The 23185-nt window shown below is 42.3% G+C and overlaps 2 protein-coding genes across 4 annotated transcripts in view; both read right to left on the bottom strand.

Annotated features, from left to right (window-relative positions):
• Positions 1 to 92: 92 nt before the first annotated feature.
• LOC128891353 (IQ and ubiquitin-like domain-containing protein) lies at positions 93 to 2002 on the bottom strand. Its single transcript, XM_054150792.1, has 2 exons — positions 1669 to 2002; positions 93 to 1565 (listed from the first exon to the last, which is right to left on the bottom strand). The coding sequence occupies exons 1-2, from the start codon at positions 1977 to 1979 to the stop codon at positions 350 to 352; spliced, it is 1527 nt and encodes a 508-aa protein (XP_054006767.1). The 5' UTR covers positions 1980 to 2002; the 3' UTR covers positions 93 to 349.
• Positions 2003 to 11952: 9950 nt separating this feature from the next.
• LOC128891351 (uncharacterized) overlaps positions 11953 to 23185 on the bottom strand; it is a 168079-nt gene continuing 156846 nt past the window's right edge. For all 3 annotated transcript variants that reach the window (XM_054150789.1, XM_054150788.1, XM_054150790.1), the window contains exons 10-11: positions 19649 to 19759; positions 11953 to 12920 (exon numbers count right to left, since the gene is read on the bottom strand). In XM_054150789.1, coding sequence (XP_054006764.1) covers positions 19659 to 19759 — 101 coding nt within the window. In that variant the 3' untranslated portion in view covers positions 11953 to 12920; positions 19649 to 19658. The remainder of the gene's footprint in view (positions 12921 to 19648; positions 19760 to 23185) is intronic.

The following is a 23185-nucleotide window of genomic DNA, read 5'->3' as shown; positions in this document are numbered from 1 at the left end:
TCGTTGGGAACCCTTTAATATCGATTCGGGTAAAGTTGCATTAACTTAACAGGTATTGGAATTTCCTTGTAGTTTCTTTATTAACCGCGTAAGATCGTAAGACGATGATGTGTTAATTTCAATAGAGTTGCTTAAAACTTGGTACTCGTCACCCCGCCGAAATTGGAAAGTCTAATGGATAACGTTTTCGCGTTATGCCATTCGGCACCATTCGTCAGGGAATAAAAGTTACCATCTTTTACGCAACGAGCCGCGATGAGCCATAACGCGAGTACTTGGTTACGCTTCATTACGATTTCATTCATTCATTCTTTCTTTCTTTGGATACGTGCAAAGTGCGTACATGTTTTCAGCCATCGACGAGGTATCCAAACTGAATTTTGGCTTGTAAATTTCTCGTGTGAAACTTATGCAACACGATCGTCCCGTAAAACTCTGCGAGATTGTCGACTCTCGTATGCACGGAGGCCTCGTTCGCGGTCAAGAGAAGACAGTTCCACGGTGACCACTCGACGTTCCTGTCCAGTCTCACCAGTCTCAACTCGTCGAGCCGATCGCACTCGGAGATGGCCGATTTCCCGTGCCAAACGTTGTTTACCAATCGATGAATTATCTTGGCGTCGACGACGAAAGCCAAATTGGTGTGAGAACGATTCTTTCCAGCCTCGCTACGCCTGATGTCGCGAAGCAGCTTCTCGTAAGGGCCGTAGACGATTCGGGGCATCGTTCGCGCATTTCTCGCGCATAGACAATAATCGCAGAAAGACGAGCGGCGTCGGCGTCGTATCTCCCAAGAAAACTTCTCTACGGGCAGTAATCTACCGCAGCTGCTGCAGATCGTTTTACGACCGACCAGAATCGCGTCCTCCGAGTCGTTTTCCAACGCCTCCCTGGCGAATATCAGGAAGGTGATCTTGGACCGATTTCTCAGCCAGTTTAATTTATTCCGGTCAACGTCGCATGTCAAAAGATCAATCTCCTGGTCGAGCAAGCGCAGCAGATCGTTCGAAGGTTTGCACGTGTGTGGCTCGATGTCGTTTCTGAGTCGACGCAACATTCTTATCCGTTTCTGCACCGGAAGGTCGTCCTTCGACAACGCGTTGTACGTGTCTCGCAAATGGCGTGCACATTGCACGCGGGCTGTGTCTACGAGAATCGACTCGCCGAGACTGTTCTTCCAAACCGCAGGCCTGGATAGCTCGTTCAAGAAGTTGCTCTGCGTTTTCTTCTTGTTCCTAGTCTTGACGACCGTTTTCAACGAGTCTATGCCTCGCAGCAATTCCACCTCTTTCGACAAGAGCAGGGTGCACTGCGCGATCTTGTAGCATTCGAAGCGAGGATGCTTGCTAGCCTTCTCTGTTTCGTTGATGCGCCAACGATCCAGGAGATTGTACAGTAACTCAAAGTCTGCCCTTGTTCTTAGGGATGTGCGGTTTAGTATCGCGAAATCCTGGCTGCGATAGGATCTCGGTTCCGCCGGTATCCGTTCCTCGTCTGTGTCTTTGGTACACGTAGAATCGTTGGCGGTTGCTGGCTGGATCGCGGTGAACCTGTCGCGTTGAGCTCTACGGAAAGAATTCGACATACATTTCAAACTGTATTTAAATCTACAAGAATTTCAAGACACTTCAAACTACAACTCTTTGGCATTGTCGCCGTGAACGATACCTGTAAAACCTCTGTATCTTTACGACGCTCTCCAGGATCTTCTCGTTAGAGGGATCTTTTAAACCGGAACGCCAAGAGCCACTCTTAGCTTCCACGAGCCTATCTCTCGTGTCAGGAAAATAATTCGTTTGTATCGTGACGTTGCATAGCGTGTTTGTGAATTTGTCGACCAAAAATTCGGTCTGCGTCGTCCTTTCGTTCCCCTCGTATCCATTTATCTGGTCGTCAGTCATTGTTTGCGTACACGCATCGCGGCATATGGTTCTTGTTAGTTTACTCCTCCATCTACCCATGTACGGTTTCGTTGCCATCGACAAATATCCCCGTCCGAACGTTTCACCACCTGCGAAAAAATTAACAGATTTCGCGCTCGTCGTAAAAATCAAGAGATCGAAAATCAAACTCAGTAAAAAGCTTTTCTCCGTTAGCACCCCCCCGTATTCCAGTATCTCATATCTATCCATTTTTCCCTGTCTCTATCCATGCATCATTTTATGTCACAAACGTTACATTTCCCCGTTAGCACCCCCCGTATTCCAGTATCTCATATCTATCCATTTGTCCCTGTCTCAATCCATGCATCATTTTATGTCGCAAACGTTACATTTCCCCGTTAGCACCCCCATGTTTCAAAAATAAAATGATTTTCAATCACAAAAGAACCGTGACTCCTCTTCGAGTCGTCGCGTCGGCGTCGAAATATTGTACATGGCCGCCTTATAAATAAAGTTATGCTTTTCCATCGCGTTCGTGAAAGATGAATTGTAAGCAATATCCACTGGATAATAATGTAGTGAGAGAGATGGTGAATGAATTCCCGAATCTTTGTTCTCGTTCTTATAACGACATTTCGACATGCAGACCGCGTGATGCAACTTGAATGGGGGTTCATCGACGTTAGTGACCACGTGTCGCACTGCAAACATAATCGCATGCCATTCGCAGGCCTACACCGTAATGCAAATCCAACTACGTGACGTTAGAAATCATGCAGCGCAAACGCAGCTACCTGGATGATCTGGCAGCCTCGTGAAACATTTTCCATGGAATCGTGTTTCTAAACGAACTTTAAGAATTTCAGTGTTTCCTTTACCATTCTTTATTCTAGTCGAAAAATTCGATTGATCGCGGTAGATACAATTATTTTGCAAGATATTGCGTAGTTTCAGGCATAAAATCAAGTTTTTCGTATTTAAAACAAAGAAACTACTTGAAACTATCAACATAAGTTTCGAATCAGAGTTGTAAATATATTATTATCGTTCGGTTCGTACATATAGCGCGATCAACTGTATAAATATATACCGTGGTATATTGTTCGCCGGTGTTAACATTTTATTTTCTTCCCGTTAGCCGACACCTGCGGCATACCAAGTTGGTAAAGCGTGGACCGGTAGTTTGGCCGTCGAATTGTTAAAGTAAACGGCGTAAATATAATAAATTATACAGCGTCAATCGTCGACGGTCGCGTAACCGTAACGCCCCATAAATGCGTCGGTAAATGTAGCGTATATCGGTGACCGCCTGGCGTCGGTGTCGCATCAGTTACCTCTAGCGCAAATTTAACCATAAATATACATAGGCAACGTACATATGTTCGATTGGAAAATAAGTTTGTCTGCGGCTCGGTGCCGAGGGTAATTCCAATTTTTCGCCAATAACGAAAAAATCATCGGACGTCAAGCGAACTGGCCGTCGCAATTAAATTGGATTCCCGCCAGGCGATAACGGGATAACATCGGAAGTCAATTTCTTATTGTAAAGGGAGAGAGATTACGCTAAGTGAGGTCTCTTCGCCTCACCTCCGCGAAATAAGTGTTTACGTTTTGGTTATTAAACTTCGTTCGCTGCCAGCCGAACGTGAAAATTTAATTTCGAATTTAATCGAATCGTGCTACCAGACTAGGCGTACGCTACATACATGTCTATGTATCTGTGTAAGTAGGTAGCGTAGATGTATCTAATGTAGGCGCATCAAATATTCACGGTTCCCCGTAATCGAGAATAAAGTAAAGAATCCAGCAACCGGGAATGATACGTGCGTGGCACCCGCCTCTATTGTATCCTCTTTCAAGTTCGGCACTCTCTGTGAAAGGGAAAAAGGGGGCTGCCATAATGACATAATATCTCCTTTCACCCTATTATTTATCAAGTTCCATATCTTCGAGAATTGAATCTGAAAAATTACATTTCCATGTTAAGTAAGTCCAAGAATTTACTTTAATGGATACACATTCTTTTTGCTCTTGTCTCGATCAATGGATCGGCTGTTTGTAATATGTTAGTCAGAAATGAGCAATCGATAGGAGCTAAGTATCTACCGTTTCCCTGCAAGAGGAAACAAGGTGTCCCCTCTGAATTCCAGAGGTTCTCGAATGGCAAATGGAAGATTGCCCAACTAAAAGTTTCAGTGTTTTTTTGACAATTTCCAAGGAATGTATAAGGAAGCTGCCAACATCCTCCGCGTGTTATGAATTATTTAACGTGAAGAAGGAAATAGAGGTTGCTAAGAGACGACACGAACGTGAAACTGTTCGAGCAAACCGCCCAGGGCATCGAAGAGATGCAAAAACGGAATAGTTGATGTAACAGCTCGGTGTGCGAGAAAACGTGGCAAGGGCAAACAAGGACCAACACTTTCTCGCTCGCTGCGCCCGGATTAACGTTTTTCAACATTCGAATATAAATATTCTGAAATAATATTCCGTCGCGATACCGTAACGACCGCGACATCGGCGCGCGGCGTTCGCGTCGGCCAGGGCCGAGTCTGAATTTGAATTCGAAAAATATTCGCAAACTTTGAAATAATATTAACGAGTGGATTCGAGCAGGCTTTACTTTCTAAAAGAAAACCAGATTTGAATAAAATTTCAATTGTCTCCTCGTCGTCGATGAAAGGAAAACGAACGAATTGTATATGTACATCGCGGCGTATAATTAATAGAAACGGTAATTGAGAGGTCCGAGTCGAGTTTCGCTAATAACACCGGGGCGAATCGTTGAAAAATCGGAAAACTCATCCAACCCGATTGCAACGCGATGCAATTACTTTGAGTACATAAATATTAAACACGATGTTTCTCATTAAAATCAGCGTCTGGAATATCTGTAAATTTTCGACGCTGACTGTCTTGTACGATCATCCGTTTTCAACAAATGAACGTGACACGTTAAATATAGTGAAAGGATAACAATTTAGCCACTAGAAAAATTGATTCGAGCAGAGACAGCTAAAATTTAATTCGAATAACAGATAGATATCGGATAAAATTAGCGCATAGCGACAATGAGGCTACTTCACCTAGGTTGATTTCTTCCTCGCTAAAGTTGCAATAAATACAAATCGTTAACTTTAAGTTTCGACTCACCACCCTTTGTCTCCAGAAGCGTTTCGACGGTATACACGCATTATAATTTACTTTCTCGTAAATTATTTTTATATCTATGGATTGGTGTTTATTAGTCACACTCCCACGCGATTAGTCATTGTTAGTTTCACAGCAGGACGACTGTAAATTAGACAACTGAGCGGGACGTTGTAACGCACGGTGTTAATCGACGACGAGCTTATCTCAAAATGAAAACGCATAAGTGGATTTATGAAAAGGAATTCGCGCGAAAAACAAGAAAAAGAATAAACGTCAACGAGGTAGTAAACGATCTAGGTTCTAGAATAGAAAGAAACGTTCAGAGCTTTTAACGAAACGCAACATACATACACCTATATGGAAAGACCTCTGCGCCATGCGCCACCTGAAAGCTCAAAGCCTTAAATCCAGCGTTGCCAATGGCAACCTGCTTGGTCGATCGGTCAAAAGCACTTTCTAGTACGCTATTTTTCAAGATTATTATACGCGAATCAAGTTTATAATACGTATAATACGTGAAAGTGGAATATACAGGAAAGTTTTGTTAAACAAAGTTCGACAAAGTTGAAATTAACGAGAGGTTTGATCAAGGTCGGTCTCCAATGGTCACGATAGTTGCCAGGATTGATGAGAAACGGCGGAACTGCGACGGATAAGTCATCAGTCGTTGATATTGATGTCTGCAAGCCCTCGGGCTGTGGTTCTTCGCTGCCAAAACAAAGTAATTTATCTGGCCTGTGACGCGAGGATCCGCTGTCTCACGTTCCGAATTGGCCTGCACGCGGTCGCCTAGTTACAAATTGCCTCGCGACATTAGTTCTGTTCGACGACGGTCTTCCGAATTCGCCGCAGGTGTTTCCGGACGGTAGAAATTTCCGCAGATCGACCAAAGCTCTATATTCCTCTCTCCCGTTTCGTCGGATCGCTCGAATAAAGCTACCTGCTCGATTGAATTCGTTATGAGAAATCCTGGATTTGGGACTGGGAATGTTCACGAAAACAAATATTACGAATATTTCAGAAGAACAGCAAAAAATATGAAACGTTTGATTCCAACGCAAGACCTACGATCGTTTTTAATACAAACGCTGGTCTGGTAGTTCCCATCACGGTTTCCGTTTCGAAATACTCACGTAAATCGAGGGCCGGCGCAAGACTGAATGTTACTGTATACATTGTAAATATTCAATTAATTCGGAGACGTACATATTTCATGCATTTTAAAGTTTCCGATTATTATACCAATGTTTTCCGAGAAAGTAATATTTCCGAACATGAAAAGTAGAGAATAAAATTTAAATAAGTAATCGTGAGATATTTTTCTATATTTTAATATTTATTGATTGGAACAATTCAAACTTAATACCTCCGACACGGTAAAAGTGCAAAGTGTACAGTGCAAAAGTGTAAAGTTTAAAGTGAAATTAAATTTTGATTAGCAGGGACAACATCAAGGAGCCGTAGCTGGTATTAATGATCCGTAGTGGGGATAGTTTCTGTGCATTTATCGTATAAAAATTTGTGCGTATGAGATTTTACTGCAGTAACGAAAAAATGTTCCGTTACAATTGGGCCTTAGTGCGTCACAAAGCAATGAAGGGGTTTTCTCAGAAAAAAAATGTCCTGACACGGCAAATCATTAAGTATGGTACAACAGGTGGCGGTTCGCTATCAGTTAGTGATAGTTAGATTGTCCGTCGTTCTGTTATTGCATTATTGTATTGTTCGATTTGGAAGGGAGTGGTACGTTGTACCGAGAAGACTTGCGAAACGTGTAATCAAGAACAGGATCCACGGAACATCAAAGGCTTAGACCTCGATCGCATCCAATACCGTCGCGTCGCGTCTTGTCGTACGAATAGAAATTCGGAATGCATCGTAACGGCGCGCAAGGAAGGATTCTTGAAAGAAGATCACCCCTACTCGCTACGATTCTCAGAAAGGAATTAAATTAAACGTTCGTTTAAGTAGCGTCCAATTCTAGACAGTTCTTTTATTGCTTCTTTTCGAGGCAACCAGGGGTCTTCTTCCAATTCAATGTTCGACTTTTGTCTGTTGATTAGGAAAAGTGATTTCATGGTGGCTGCCATTTTATCGTGGCTTCGTTTTGTTCGATAGATTTCGATCGACGTACGTACCCCCGCAATTCATGTGTACAATGTTCAATTCCTACAGGTGAATTTCTATTTTGTCTTTCCAATCCGCCGAATTCCGTGAATCTCGGATAAATTGCGAGCATGTATTTCACAATTTATTTGAACGGGAACGAATTTCGATAGACGTACTTGGTACTTGGTACTTGGATGGGGATCCTTTTCGAAACGGATTCCCAACCGTAAAAGGAGGACGCGCTTTCTATGGATTTCGCGAACCAACGAAATTTTCGACCGATTCGAAAATACCGAAGGCTGATGGAAACTTATCGTATTTTCCATGGGATGAATGGATATATTTAAAAGGAATGTTAAGCATTTCGGAATCGATACGATCTTGGACGACGATCCTCCTTCCGACGAGTCGGAAACATTTAGAAATATATTTTTGAGGCAACAATTTCATCAACGACAGGTTAATTCGCTGGTTGGGAAAGTTTTGCGAGTAAAAGCGTAAATCGCGATGCCATTTGACGATTATCAAAGCTGTGGGAAGATACTCGTGACTGGATGGGATCAAGCGGGAAATTTGGGGCGGATAACGACAGAGCGGAGAGATAACTGACGGTGGTGGTAAAACGCGTCAAGCAGGCTCGAAACTTTGGACTAGCAAAGTTTTCGGTTACGACCAGTTTCCAAATTTAATCGCCACAGCCGTGGTCCTGTGTTCCGCAAAAATTAATATATTCCGATTATGTAAGTACTGTCCTCTCTACTTGACGTCGAATGATAACGAAGGAAATACCAAGAGATACCATGAGGATGGTGTCCAATAGCACAGGTCAAGAATATTCTATATAACGAGAGAATAACTTATTCAAATTTTCCTTATATTGCATATACATTTCAAAATCCATTTCGTGCTCGTTTGCGTGACTATTAATTTCTGATAACGAATTATATTTTTCAAATCTGTATTTTACATATTTTATTATAAGCGTAGCAATTCCCTGACATCCCCTTCGACAAAAACAAAATTCTCGCATGAAAGTAGCAACCGAATAGAATGTACCAAAGAGAGGAGAAATACTCACCTTTATGATTTCATTCGATTGTTAATGATTGCTTTTCGAATGTCTCACAATTAAATGTGAAATTATTTGACGGCACACTTACCTTGAAAAGTTAATGCCAACGTGACGTTCAACGGTTTTGATCCTGCAAAAACCGAAATTGGAAGCATCGTGCAGAAAAATATGTGTACATAGGTTCATATACTCGTAGTATGTACATAGGGAAGGTAAATAAAAATTCGTTCGCGATAAGTCGTTGGAGATGACGTTGGTGATCACGGGTAAATCGAGAAAACTGAAAACAAAATGCTTGTTCGGCGTTGAGGAACAAAACATAAACGACTAAAAAATTGTTTTCGCAACGAATAGTGCAGTTTTCGAGATGTGTTGTGGTTAAGACTATAATCGTACCTCGTCACGACACCAAGCGAACCGTGAAATGAAATTTCATCACGAACGAATTACGACTGAAATGGTGCTTTCGATTCGTTTATTTAATAACTCACAATTGCTTTACATATACAGCTTCGGAGCCGACGCGTCTGGCAGCTTCTACAATTTGTTTCGTTTTCATCTTCTCGGTCTTCTTGCGTGATATTTCTCTCTCTCTCTCTCTCTCTCTCTCTCTCTCTCTCTCTCTCTCTCTCTCTCTCTCTCGCTCTCTCTCTCGCTCTCTCTCTCGCTCTCTATATCTTCTCTAAATCGGCTAGGACGCGTCGAACTAGTCCGTCGTAACGTTTTCCCCCGTATTTCTTGTTCCTTTCCTCTCTGATTACAGCGGTGATGTTAATAAGTGCGAGGGACCTTTAATGTATTACATATCTTATCGTATCGTAGTTTTATATAGAAACAGCTATACAACTTATCGCTAACTCGTAGTTGTTCAATTTTTCCGCTATCTCTGAATCCCTCGTTTTCTCACACGTTGCAGGTAAGAGCGCACCGATTTCGTTTCGATGTATATTATAGACAACTTCTTCGCGAAAGGCTTCCAAATAGGTTTCGCGGCAATTAACAAGCAATAGAACGAGAAGCATCGCGATGCTCCGCTCGAGAAATTGGTGGTTCGATAGTGACTTCGCCACGAGTGAAGCGGATCCGAGGAATGCAGTCGGTTGCCGAAAGATTGAACCAGGAAACTGTTGGAAGAATGCGCGATTGCATCCAACTGCAAACAGTGCTTCAGGTTTCGGCGGATCCCACACGTTATTGAAAATACCGAGTCCGTTCGTATCGCGAGATGAACGTTTCCAGACTTTCGAACCATTCCTTCTTTCAGCTGCTATGTGTTTATTAAGAATTTTCCTCGTAATAATATCTTCCATTAACGTTCTAATGCGAATACATCGATCGAAAATTTCTCTTCCTACCTTCCTAGGCTCGAATAATTGTAATTAAACTTGCACCGGTAAAAATAGGTAACAGTTTCGAATGATCTGTAGGATGTATCCGTATCGCGAATTAATTCGACACAATAAAGCGATAAATAATTACTCGATACCACGTTTGTTTCCTTCCTTCCTTCCTTCCTTCCTAACCGAATAAAACGCAGTTTCGGATGTAACGATCGAAACGAAACAAAAACAGAATTTCGAATCGCGTTCGTAGCACAGATTAAATATCACCCCAAAGTAAAATTAGAAAACTAATTTGCGAAAATGGACGTTTTTGGTGAAATTTAGTTGAAAAAAAAAAATAGAGAAAAAAGATATTGTTTAATAACGTTGAGTAAATACGTGAAAAAATGGTTGTAAAAGCATAGGTAAAATGTAACCAAGATAATCGATCCGATGAGAAATATTGTACTAAGAGTAAAAAGAGTCTCGGAAAGATAGTCGGGTCGATGGTAAACGAGCTCATTTTCGCTCTAAATAAGGTATTAGAAACGTCGACGTCGAGACGAATACCAATTCCTGCAAACAGCTTCTGTGGCTGGCATTGAAATCGGTGCTCTCTCTACCTGTGCGTCCCGTTTCTTATGAAACATTCATAGGTTAAAGTAATTCGTCCGTTTCGAGATGCTTTTCGCTTGAGACGTGATCGTTTTATCGCATCGCTGGATCCCATGGATCGTGGATCGTATCGTTTCGGTTTTCTCGGCGTCTTTATCTATCTTTTTCGCCGATATACTTGTATGTATACTTTATGTATTAGATGTACGGTATTAGATAACAAGAAGGAACGCCATATTTACATATAAAAATATAATCTTATCGCGATCGATCGGACCTACATATATAATACGTATGTATGTATGCATGTATGTATGTATGTATGTATGTATGTATGTATGTCGCGTGCACGTTAACATGTATAGATAAAATTTTCCCTTCAACGTCGTCGCTCGTTCGCTCTGATACGTTTTCGCACATCACATTTTCTTGGCTCTTGGTGAGCAGAGACGGGCAGAATTTGATTCGAAAAATAATAAGAAGCGAATAAAAATCGTGGAGATTGAAATTATTCTCTAAATAAGAATTTCGCTCGTCTCTGCTGAAGAGCTTGTCTCGGTCGGGTTCCTTTCTCCCTGTGTCGCGAACGAAGAAAAGGAAACCAATCGCAGGAACGACGGAGAGTATCGTATCGTAAACCTTGATCGTGACCGCAAGATGATCGTTACTAATCGAATCAGTAACTCGACACTCTCTATCGGCACAGTGGAAATAAAATTAAATCGAGCGAACTGCGAATATACGTACTCAAGTACCTACATAAATATGTATTTACCTATGTAGACATGTAGTACACACCATTTGTATTACGCAAACTTTTTGGCGTATTCTCTTTATACGAAGAGATGACTCGTCACCGTTAAGATCAACATTTTTCCGATCGTATTTCCTCCTTTTCATTTTTGAAAATAATTCGAATAGTCCTATCTTTTTGTAGTAACCTGGGGTTTAACTAATGTTTGTCGTCAGTTCAGGGCGCAGTTATCCCCGTAACGAATTTATATCGGCTTAGAATTTCTTTTTGAATGGGGAAACGACAATCTCTCTCGACGCGACGCGACAGGCAGCAGTCGATAAGATTCTCAGCATCACGACCGATTAATTATACTTGGTCCATCCAACATTCTTCCGATCAAACTATTCGAGCATCCACAGAAGTCAGTGGTGCCTCGCGAGATCTGGATTAAACCGAGAGACCTAATGTAGATAGCACGGAGGTCGGATCGGAACTCCAATCAGGGAGCGTGTAATAGTTTACCTGGCGAGTGTTTGCTGCCTCGATGGATCCGACAACTGCAATTGGTGGCCTGAAGTATCGAACCGCGTTCATTGTTGACATGTAGACCGTCTTCCTGATTGTCAGCCATGGGTGACGACGATAGACGTTTTCTTCAACCTTCTCATTTACAAAGAAACATCATGAAAAGATAACGGAAAATCTACTGCACTCCGAGTGTCACAATTCCCCTTTATTTACGATTAACGCTATTCCTTTCAGGTTCGATTTTGTTCAGAGACGCCGCGAACCTAATTACAGAGGAAATACGATCGAAGCATCGAACGATTCGTCAAACAACCATTGTTCGGTTACTTTTAATTTGATTATCAAAATATTTTTATCGAGTCGATCGTTTGTATATACTTTTATTTAGAGAAAGAACTCGTTTTATGTTATATATTCGCGTGGCCGATAGTTTACACGCAGTATGACATGACGTTTCTATGATTTTATGAACGATTTCACGACACGTTACGTGTAAATTATTCATCGTACGAACAAAATTGTATGGAACCACTGTTTCTTTTTCTTTTACAGAAAATTTCTTTGCCTTTACTTTTGGTGCCAATTATTTTTGCGCAAAGTCAGATAACGTTCTGTTTGGATATGTGAAAAAAAAATTGATTTACCTAATTATTATACATACGTCTGTCGGTGTTAGTTTATAAGTGATTTGTCAATGTCTAAATAAAAGTGCATGGGAAAATCAGATGTAAAAAAAAAAATATTTTAATAATATCCTTCGTCTAGAGTTAGTCTAGACAAAGAGTAACAGAACTACGAATAATCTTCGTGGAAACGGTGTTCGGTCGTAAGACTACATTTTTCTTCTTCAGCCAACGTTCCCAATGTAACCGAGCTTGTCCTTTTCTCTCCAAACGGACGATAAAACTCCATCAAATATTCTCGATCGAATATGATCGCGAATCCCGTTTCCACTGGTTTTACTGCCAGCGTGTCCTTCGATCCTCGTAGGGACAATACGTCATCGTGACAACGGACACTAACGATAAGTTTATTCTCGAAGAACCGCACGCGCTCTAAGGCGTGTCCAGCTAAATTATACTGTACAATAATGGCCCACTTTATAACGGCGATCGACCCTCGACGAAAAGAAGCGATTCTTTTCGCGTAGAATCCGTTCAAGATCCGCTGTAGATCTCTTGTCGTTGGAGCGATCAGCGAGTGCATCGAGGATGCGTTACCGATCGATCAAAGAGAGGATGTTAAGAAAGGTAAAAATAATTCACCAGATCTCGCGTGGGTGGATCGATCGGTCCACGGGTGATCATGGTCGAGCGATGAAACACACCGATGCTTAATCCAAGTTCGGTTAATCTCACGGATGATACGCAGCTACGGTGGTGTTGCTCTTGTTCACGCATGACCCGCCGCGCCGCGTTCTCCCGAAATTGAATTCAGATTGCTGGTGTCGCGTCTGTATCCTCGGCGCTGGCTTGATGCTGCGCTGTTGAGAAGTAAATAACCTGCAACCAACGAAACCGGTGCTTTGTTGTATGTACTCTTGTCCATAGATTCGACACGGAAACACACCGATTCTCGACAGCTATGAGTACCGAGGTCACACTCTAATCGAATTATCGATCACGTTAGATGATACTTGAGCGACTCAAGTATGAATAATCCTACTATATGTATATCTCTATGTATATGCATATGTATATAGGTATATGCCTACAAGTATATACCTTAAAAGACAGTTTCACTTTATCGCGCTAGAGCGGAACCTTCGCAACGAGCAACCACGGAGTACGAGACGAATAAAGACGAAACAACGTATTAACAGTAAAAACAAAGGTGTACCGAGATGAGATTCTTTTAGCGCTCGTACAACTTTTTCTTCCTACTTGACGATTATTTGTTGGGGTGTCAACGTAACAACGTTTCAGGAAATAAGCGAGCTTCTCTCGGCTCTCTACAATTGAATCATTCTTCATATTTTTGTCGGCTGAACTTTGCTCGAACAAGCAAATCTTCCTTTCCTTGGCTCGGCTATTACATCGTATAGAAATCACGGACGAGAGAATCGATCCAAATTAACCATTACCAAATAATAATTACTTCATCCGAACTGTTCGAACAAATGTTCTGTTAAAGGGTATACAGCGAACGTAATATGCGTGGAGACCAGTTTGTCTAAGTATCCCACATGAATCTTCAGGAGAGGTTACAGTACCGACGAGGACCGACCCGTCGTATATGTAACTTTGAATATGAATATATTGAGTATAAGCGCATTCATATAAGCACAAACACGATGAATTGTCGGGAGCATATGCGCGCGTACCAAACGATTGTACGTGTGAATTCAAATGAGCTTGTCCGCGTGTAATGGATATTTGGATAGATAGGGGTGTGTGCACACCGCGGAAACGTCCGACGAGTGCCACTACACGGTTTAAGTGTGTTCCATTTGAATATATTAATTATTCATTTTACATGGCGCATTGCCACCGACGCGACGCGACGCGGTTCGCCGTTCATTGGCCAAGTATCTCGGCCACGATTGAACGTTGATTTCGATTTATTACTCAGGGACGCGTGACCTGATACATTCGCGATCGGTGTGGCTGTAATGAGAACACCGTGGAATCTACAGATTTCGCTGAACCATCGAAATTTTTCCATAGGTATATATGTTCGCTCAATTCTGAAACAGGGTTATTCCAAGTTTTATCGCGAACGATTCAATCTCGATACCGAATTCATCCGTGGAAATCGATACGCGGCCTTCTCGAACCCATCCATGGGCACACATTTATCACCGCGTCACTGTAGCACCGCGGTAACGCATCGCGGTATAAATCAAACGAAACGTTCGCAATCCTAGATGCACTTGAATTCTGAATACAGTGCCTCTTTTAATCCCAAACGGTCCAACTGTATCCCCGCTGACAGATTTAAAAACCTGGGACACTCGAACAAAGGGTATTGTTTGGTTAACATTTGCGAGAATGTTCCCAATAAAAGGATAATAAATTTCGATTCTAGGCACCAGGCGAAAGAGAAAAGCATTCACGAAAGGCGACCGATATTATTGTCGTATTTTCTTCGCATCTACATGTTTCTTATTTGCCGTTATATTCAATAATATTAAAAGGAACATATATACATACTGTAGTATCCGCGCCTCCCATACCCAACAATAAGGAGTCAAATAAGAACACGAAACGTAAGCTACGGGATCGTGGGTTCGAATCCCTGTGTCTTATTTTTCGTTTAGACTCCTACGATACATACATACGCACGTATATGTATAGTTTGTTCGACAAAAATCATCTCTATACGTACGTGTGTACAACACCAACCGACGTGTCACTGCAGATTCAGCGAAACCTGCATCGGCGTGCCACGATTGCAGGATCAGGTCAAGTGAAACAAAAAAAAAAAAAAAAAAAAGAAAGAGGAAGAAAATTGAAAATTTGAAGTCGTTCGCACAGTAATTCGATTGACGAAGATAAAGCGTGGTCGGAGACGATGAGAGCGCGGAGGTTATAACTCTTTTAGCGAAGACTTATGGTAGTCTGACGAGTGATCGTGATACTTTCATTACGAAATATTTCGAAGCTGGTTGTGCAAAGTTCGTTTACTTGTTTCACGCGTAGAAACTTTCATTTTCTCTTATACAATTTACACTTGGAAAACTATTGATTAATTTCATACCTACACCGAGCGCCGCGGCGCGCCATGGCTCACAGAAATTCACGGTTCCTGGTGCCGCTTGAAAATTTAACCCGGTTTTTCAATTTCGCGTTTCGTCGTTCAGATGAAAATCGCGATGAATTTGAAAAAAACTTTTCAATTGAGTTTGACGATCGACACGAACAATGCAACTTATTTTCGTACCATGCCGCGCGTATTAAACGGAACAATTCTCTCGATGGGTCTTTCTTTGATTATTATATTGGTTAGCTACGCGTCGTATATGTAAAGGGTTATAGATAAAATCCCCAACAAAGTAAGGGGGTTCTTTCCATAGGATGTGTACACGTATCTCGGTGTAATCTGAAAATGTTTCAACGTCGATCGTGCGGGTCCAATTTTGCTTCGACGACGCTTTTTCCACGATTTTTATCTACTCGGCCCGCCGCGTTGCTTCACCCAACGCCAACGTGTCTGGAAATTACACGAATATCGATGCGCGAACGATCGACCGGCAGCGTCGTTTTATTTATATTTTCCTTTAAAAAGTGATAAATCGTCGCCACGGATGATACGCAACGATTCTGCACTCCGTTCGCTGCAGTTACAGAATTAATGAGCCCGATGAATGCGCTTGTTGTTCCATCGATTCTCCATTTGCGGTCCATTTTTTTGGCCTATGGCCAGTGTAGAGCCTGTAGACAAAAAGAGGGAATCTCGACATGGTCGTGTGCGCATGAAAAACGCGTGGCTGTTCGTGAAACCAACGAATCCGTTCAGCTGTGCATTTCGTCAAATTAATCGTGGTCCTAGTTTCGCAAGGTCGATTAATTGCTCTCGTAATGACCGGCCGAACCGATAACTAAACCAAAGAGGAGAATAATAATTGCGACTCGCGCGACGGGTCGGCTGAAGGAATCGATTCCGTTCCAAATAGAGCCATGGTGTCTCGCGTGATAGACGTATGCACAGTTTTAAACTTATCGTTAGACTTTGTAACCGAGAATCGATTTTCTTTATGTGATTCCAAGAAATGTATAGAAAAGTTTTTATTTTCTAATAGAGAGTGCAAAGACACGGCTTTCTTTCGACTGCGGACTAACAATAAGAATTCGAAACGATAGTATACTGAAATAGATAGTGGTTCGTTTCTTAGGATTCGCGGTTGCAACAATAGAGAGACCGAGGAACGGATAATGAAACTTGGATAAAACCTGGATCTAATTTCTAGGGTATGTCCGATACGCTCGCGCGTTCCGTATCGAACCTGTTCCCCTTTTTGTATCAAAATAAAACGACAGAGAAACGTAACTTGCGTTTTTCCGAGGTAGAAATTTCAATCTCACGGTGAAAAAGACACCGTAATTGCTTTTACTCTCGCGTTTAACACGTTGCCTTCGTAAGTTCGTAACGTCTATGTCGGAAAGTGAAAATCCTGGAAGAGAAAACATTCTAATTTCGCGTACACATTTTCGTTCATTTTTACGGTACGCAGTTCGCAAAAAGCCACAGTAATTTCTCGCTTCGTACTGAGCTTGTCAGAAGAGTGATAACACGTGGATGTTGTCTGGATCCGTGAAAAATAAAGAAACGACCTTCTACATTAATTAAGTTCAAGTGCTTGCGGGGGAACTTAAAATTTTTAGCGTCTAAATTAAGGAAACCGCAATGCCCGGGAACGGTTTCAAACGGCGTGGCACGGCGTTCCGTGGGCGTAAAAACAGAGTAACTGGTTCCGAATAGAAATTTTTACGAAATTTGTGAAAATTACGTGTCAAATAACGGGATATCAGATTCACTTGCCGAATGTATAAGATTTTCTTAATGAGAGTTTGTAGAATCGCAATCAGGGATTTTCATTATTTTTTCGATGAACCGGATCTAGCTAATAGAACAAGTAGAAGTAGTCCGGGCACAGGATTTAACGCGGAATCCGCTCTGCTCACTTTTCCAAGGTTAATTACCACTTGGGCACCCGCTAATTGACAGATTCATTCTGGCCCTTTATCGCGATTATGAGCAATTGACTGTAGAAAACGGGGTTACAGTTAATGCCGAGCCATTTGTCCTCCATCGGTCCCGGTAACCGCATTAAAATTCCACTCAAACTTTCGAATCCAGTTTCCGGTGTCGATTTCAATCGTTTCTAAGTTTCCTTGGAAACTTGGTTGTTGCACGCGCGACTAGGTTTGCTTCAGCGCCGAGGTTGCAACAATCGACGAAACAAAAATCTTCTCTTTAGATTGTTGCTGGCGTACCTCTATACCTGTAATGCGTGTAACATTCGTCGATTCAACAGTTTAACAGTTCGAGCCTTTTTTGTTTACTAATGAAAAGATGCGCGCGAGTGGTCAAGTCGAGTATCGTTGGCACTCTAAACAAAGGATTTTCGTCCAAACAATATTTACGAGTATTCGCGCGCAATAGTCCAAGGATTACCTAATATTCGCGAGCGCCGGGAATCGACGGAGAACGATGAAAATTTATGAATTCGCCTTAAAGCCGGTCTGTGTCTCTCGAGATAGCACGGCTCGTTTTGTAATTGGATTAAACCGATGAATCACAACCGTTAAACCGTTTACCCCGCGGAGCACTGTTTTCTTTCACATTCCTTCGTTCTTGTACGAATACATACCAATCAAGTTTTCTTCGCTAAAACGAAATAACATAACACGGCGATTTAATCAAGATTAAACGGTTAAATGTTTGTTTCACGACTGGGAAATATCTCGAGCGACGCCGACGCCGACACCGACGTTTCGACGAACGATGAGCTATGAACGGACGGACGGATGCGACGTCATCGAGGTTCACGCAGTGATCTATGGTAACTGATAATGAAAGCACGGAAGGCGAGATAGATACCGCGTTGCAAGCTAGGCCGCATAAGCTATAGTTTCCGCGGGAGATCCGTTGCATGGCGGCGCGGAGCGGCACCCCAGCTTCCTTCTCCTCTGGAAGCATGAAATTACACCGTGGCTATTCGCCATGCGAGAATTCCCGTGATCGGAACGATAAAAGCTTAAATTACGAATATCGGTTAATTCACGAGCTGTGTCGGGCTCGATACGTTTGCGCGTGGTCGCACAACGGAAAATCCGTCGTTTCTGAATGTTTCTACTAAATAATGAATCGTGCCGTGGCTAGACGTGCAAATTTTATTTCTTCATATTTCTTTTAAAGAATATTTGCGACAGAAGAAATTGCTGTACATACATTACCAAGAAAAATTCGTATTCGTAGTTCCCATCACGAGGGAATAGGATTTGAGGTCGCATCTGGTATGCGCAGTGACGTGTGAAAACCGTGAGACAATTTGTTCCTCGTTAAAGCGTCACCGTATTCTTCCGGTTTCCAGCGCAGAGACGGAAGCCCACGGAAGATTTCGCATTAACCCGGAAACTTGGCGCAACTTTCTTATGACTCGATGGGCTTTCGAGCAGCCCAGACTCTGGAAACTCATCTGAAACTCGGATTAGGGTATAATGCTAAAAACAAATAAAAAAAAAAAAAAAAAATAAAACGGTAAGAGTGCACAAAGAGAAAGCGACATGTTCGTTGAAGAGGAAAGCAAACCGGAAGTGGAAATTTCCACGGCGGCGTCGCGCCGACGACGGCGGAACATTTCGAAAAGATAAAGAGAAAAAACATCGCGAACCGCAATGAAACGGATGGAAAGTTTGTTAAACAACGAAGGAAGTAAAAATACGACAACGAGGCATCGGCTGGCGAAAAGTGAACGAAGAGTGAACGAGAAGTGGACCATGTGAAGAAATAAAAACACAGTTTCAAACGGAGCTTTAAATTCTGGACCGAGGAAGGGTTTGCCTTTTGGTAGGAGGACTGTGAGGACAAGGTCTGATTCTGACACGTTAAACTGATTATGAGAAGAATTAACAAAGCGACACGAGTGGAACGATTTTCGAATCACCGAAGAGGTGGAATATCGAACCGCTTTACGACATGAGGAGTCATGGCGTTAATAATTACGGAAATCCTATAACGCTTTTGTTTTCTATGAATTTCTCCATTCTCTGAAATTATCCTAAGATTCGACCAGACCCATTCGAAAGACAGCGAAAATCTCTATCAGATTCGACCCAGATCGCGCAAATCCTATAACGCTTTCGTTTATCTATGAATTTCTCAACAGTTCTCGCGAGAATCTCGAAGGACGTAATAATACTCGACCATCGAAGTAATCGTAGTTCGCAAAAACGGTTGCATGAGAACGGCAGCCTGTTCCCGAAGAGTTTGCACACCAGCGTATTCATAACATTTTCGAGGAAGACCATATCATTGAATTCGAAAAAGTTCTCTTTGCTCCTGGAGTCAAACTCTGCGAGGGATGAAATTGAAATTTCACTGAAATTTCTATAGATTTGGATTTCGAACGAGTCAACTCGGATCTCCGATAACGAATTCCTCGGTGATGCGAATAATGACGATAATTTCTCGATCGAAAATGTTTCAAATCGCATTTTATACGTAGAAAAATATCTGCTACTTCGTTTCAAGATATTTTTTCGTTAGACTCGAGGAATCGACTCACCTTAATATTGTCATCTGGAGAACACGTAGCTCATCGTTAAGTGAATTAGCCACAGGTTCAGAAATGCCTTGGAAACTCCGTTTCCATCGTGCACAGCGGCCGGCAGTTCACCTAAAACAACGGGAGAGTGGGAAATCAATTCAAAGAATTACGTAAACCTAAGGAGATGATGTTTATTTCATTCAACGATATCTATGGATACACAAATGAATTTTTAACTCCGGAACTATTAGCCGTATCGAGTTTTCATTCCGTTTCTTTTTTCATCGAGAGAGCGGGAGAGGCCCTTTGGACTAAATTTTCTCTTTTACCGGAATACCGTTTTTGACGATGTTGCAAATTTCTGTTTGCACAATTGACTCGACATTTGAAACACGAGGAATTGTTTCGAATTTTTACATTACAAAGACGTCGCTGTCGTTTCGTGACGTGGGATCAATAGCGATCATAGAGTCGCGAATTCGTAAATCACACAGTCGAGTACATGGTACTGTAGGTATTTTATTTTCCAACGTGGCCGGCGCGTGCGCGGCGACAGGTTTTGAAACGCTTCGCTCGCGTAGTCCGCGCGCGGCTGCTCGTGCCGCCGACAAGAACACATTTGTCATTTCATTAATGGTTGTTCTGTGTATAGGTTTTCTGTCAGGCACAGCCCGCCGCAACCCGCCGCAGGTTGACGTATTTTGGTGGCGTTCGTTTAATCGCTCTTCGACCGAGTTACGTTTCCTAGATAATAGTTGGAGGCTCGGGGCTTTCATGAAATTAGGCAGTCCTTATTAATGGTTGTTGCACCGCGAGCGGCCTGTCTCTTCTCTCCTTGTGTACGTTCCGTTAACAGAAAGTGTGTCGGTCGGCTCAACTTGAACCCTTTGGCGCGGGTCAGCCTTGCGTTCAATTTGTCGCCAATTTTTCACTAGGAATTTGGACAACGAATTATAATTATCGATCAAGGTATAGGTACAGGTACTTTCGTAATTTCTGTTGAGTGTGCGACACGAGAGGCAATCGTGGCAGAGATACGTTCATTTTGGATGGAAAGTATGATTGTTTGTTAGCTTAAAATCCGAAGAAACGAAAAACGGAAGAGAAACATGACTCGCGACCAACGAATACTATTGAAAACTAAAGAGATAAATCCCGTCTCGATTTCGGAGACGGGACATTGGTGTGGAGAATTGAGAGATGAAAGAGACGTTCGACGAAACGCCAGAAGGAAGAAAATTCCGAGAAGAGAAGGAAACTGAGTAGACACGTAAAGGGTTCCAACGAAAGACGCGATAAATTCCTGAAAGAAAACGAAAGGACAAAGATGCCGCGTACGGCCGGAAGAAGAAATCGAGAGAGACAAATTCTGGGGCGATCCTGAACACCCGTGCCGGAAGCACGTTTTCTATCAGAGTCTCGCGATGCCGCCGCCGACGTACCGGAAGGTACGTGCCGCCGCGCCGTCGGCGTCAGCGTCGATCCTTCGGAGGAATCAGACAGCCGATAATGACGAAAACGGAGCTGCGAATCTACGGAACCTCGACACCGCGCGGCTGGGGATATTTTTCCAACCGGGAATCTCTTGAATCTCGGACACTGCTGATTAAGTTTCATTTCAATCTGTATTGGAATTTTTTCTCCTGGTATAAGTTTCGCAAGCTCAACCACCAGCCGATCGAATTATTATAATTATCTTTCGTGGCTGAAGACTCGAACAATTTCTTGTTGACGATTCTTCTAGGTATAAACTTTCTTGTTTATTACAATAATCAGTGAGTGAAATATCTGCGTAATCGAAGAAACGATTCTAGCGTTACAATTAATCCTCTTCTCCTCTCATCTACGCCGTGTCGTGATTGAAATTTGACGAAATGGATGGAACTAACTCTAGAAAAAAAAAAAAAAGAAAACGACCAAGTGTGCGGAGTCACGATCAATTGGCTACAACAAATGCTTCGTTAATCAATGAACAACACCACATTCGTCGAACAATGTATTCGCAGCTTGTTGTCCCTTGGCTGTTCATTGTTATTTCGATTCAGCCCGGTTGGATGCATTTCCTGTGCGCTGCCGAGTGTTCCGCAGCCTCCGGGACGAGAGTGCACGTAGCAGAACTTCCTATTGACCACTTCCTTCCATGTTGCTCCAGAGTCAGGAATCCCAATTCCTAACCCCTGAACCTAGCGAGACGCAAAATTCTTATCTAGATACAATTTTCGAATAACGCGAATGAGATATATGTACATATAATACATACGAACCTAGTACATCTCGCTAATTTTAACAACACTACAAATAGCTATACACAACTTACCAAAACGCGAGCATTCCAAACTTTCGGACGGTATCGGTAGTGTACCAGTTTGGAGAAACGAAAACGTTTGTGTCATTTCTTAACGTTTCACTGGCAATGAGATTAAGAAATTGACACAAAGTGACGTTGATCGGTCTAGTCTCATGCCTGAATGCTTCGGTGAATCTACTCTTCTTTCCTTTACGAGTATTTCTCTTCCAAGTTTTCGTACGATATGGGGAAGCTTGTTTCGGCGTTGCGAGATCTTAACTTGGAACTTCAAACCACTTTGCCGGTTACTTTTCAAGTGTAACCGAGAATTCGTTTACTTTCACGCTGTTATGTCTGACTTGTTGACTTCTGTCGTACGCAACCACCTTTTCGGATTGCGAATTTCAGCGTGCAATGTTCCCGTCCGCTTCTCTTGTGTATGTATGTACTTGCGTATCACCTGCATTCAAAGATGATACCGAGCCAAATGTCAAGGAATTATATATTTGAGAAATAATCGATTCTGTACTCTACGCGATAAAAAAAATCACTGTTAAAGCGTGTTCAGGAATTGAGTTGGTCGCAATTTAATCAAGCGGAAGACGAATTATCGGGACCGCGGTGAAGTTTAATTAGACGTAGGCGATGATTCCCTTGCACCCTTCGACCTTCGATTCGCCTCGTGACTCGTGGCAGCGGCCGAGAAAGAGAAATTAGTGGATTAAGTCTCGACGCCACCAACTTGGTCTCCTTCGTCTCGAAAGATTCCTCTTGGCGAGCGAATGTCAGCTCTGGCAATGGCCTGGTAAGCTGCCGAGATCCTCGACACCTCGAGGATCGTGAAATAAATCAGTCAACGGACAACCCTGATCGAACCTCGATCCTCTTGCTCTTTTCTTTGATTATCGGGTTTCCTCGAATCCAGTAACGTAACGTACCTACATACACGTCTAGTAACTTATTTCGTTTAAGAGAAGAGTCAACGCGAGACGCGTTTCTCGCGTGATTCTCAGAGGTTTTATTACACTATATTTCTTGGTAGTTTTTTTTCTATATGTATATAATACAATATATCATCACAACGCGCACTTCATCACACGCATACATACATAGGTACGTACAAATGTTTCATAGCGCAATTTAATCGCATTGAAACGTCTCTCTTATGTCGCCTTAATAACGGATTTTGATAACACGTGAATTTTTCAACGTTAGAAATATTAAATTCGTTTCGACCGTAAGTTGCATCATTAATCGGTAAAGTGGCA

The sequence above is a fragment of the Hylaeus anthracinus genome, unplaced genomic scaffold (genome assembly GCF_026225885.1).
Source record: "Hylaeus anthracinus isolate JK02 unplaced genomic scaffold, UHH_iyHylAnth1.0_haploid 12001, whole genome shotgun sequence".
NCBI lineage: Eukaryota > Metazoa > Arthropoda > Insecta > Hymenoptera > Colletidae > Hylaeus > Hylaeus anthracinus.
The sequence above is the reverse complement of the archived record's forward strand: the minus strand, read 5'-3'. Positions and strand labels throughout refer to the sequence as shown.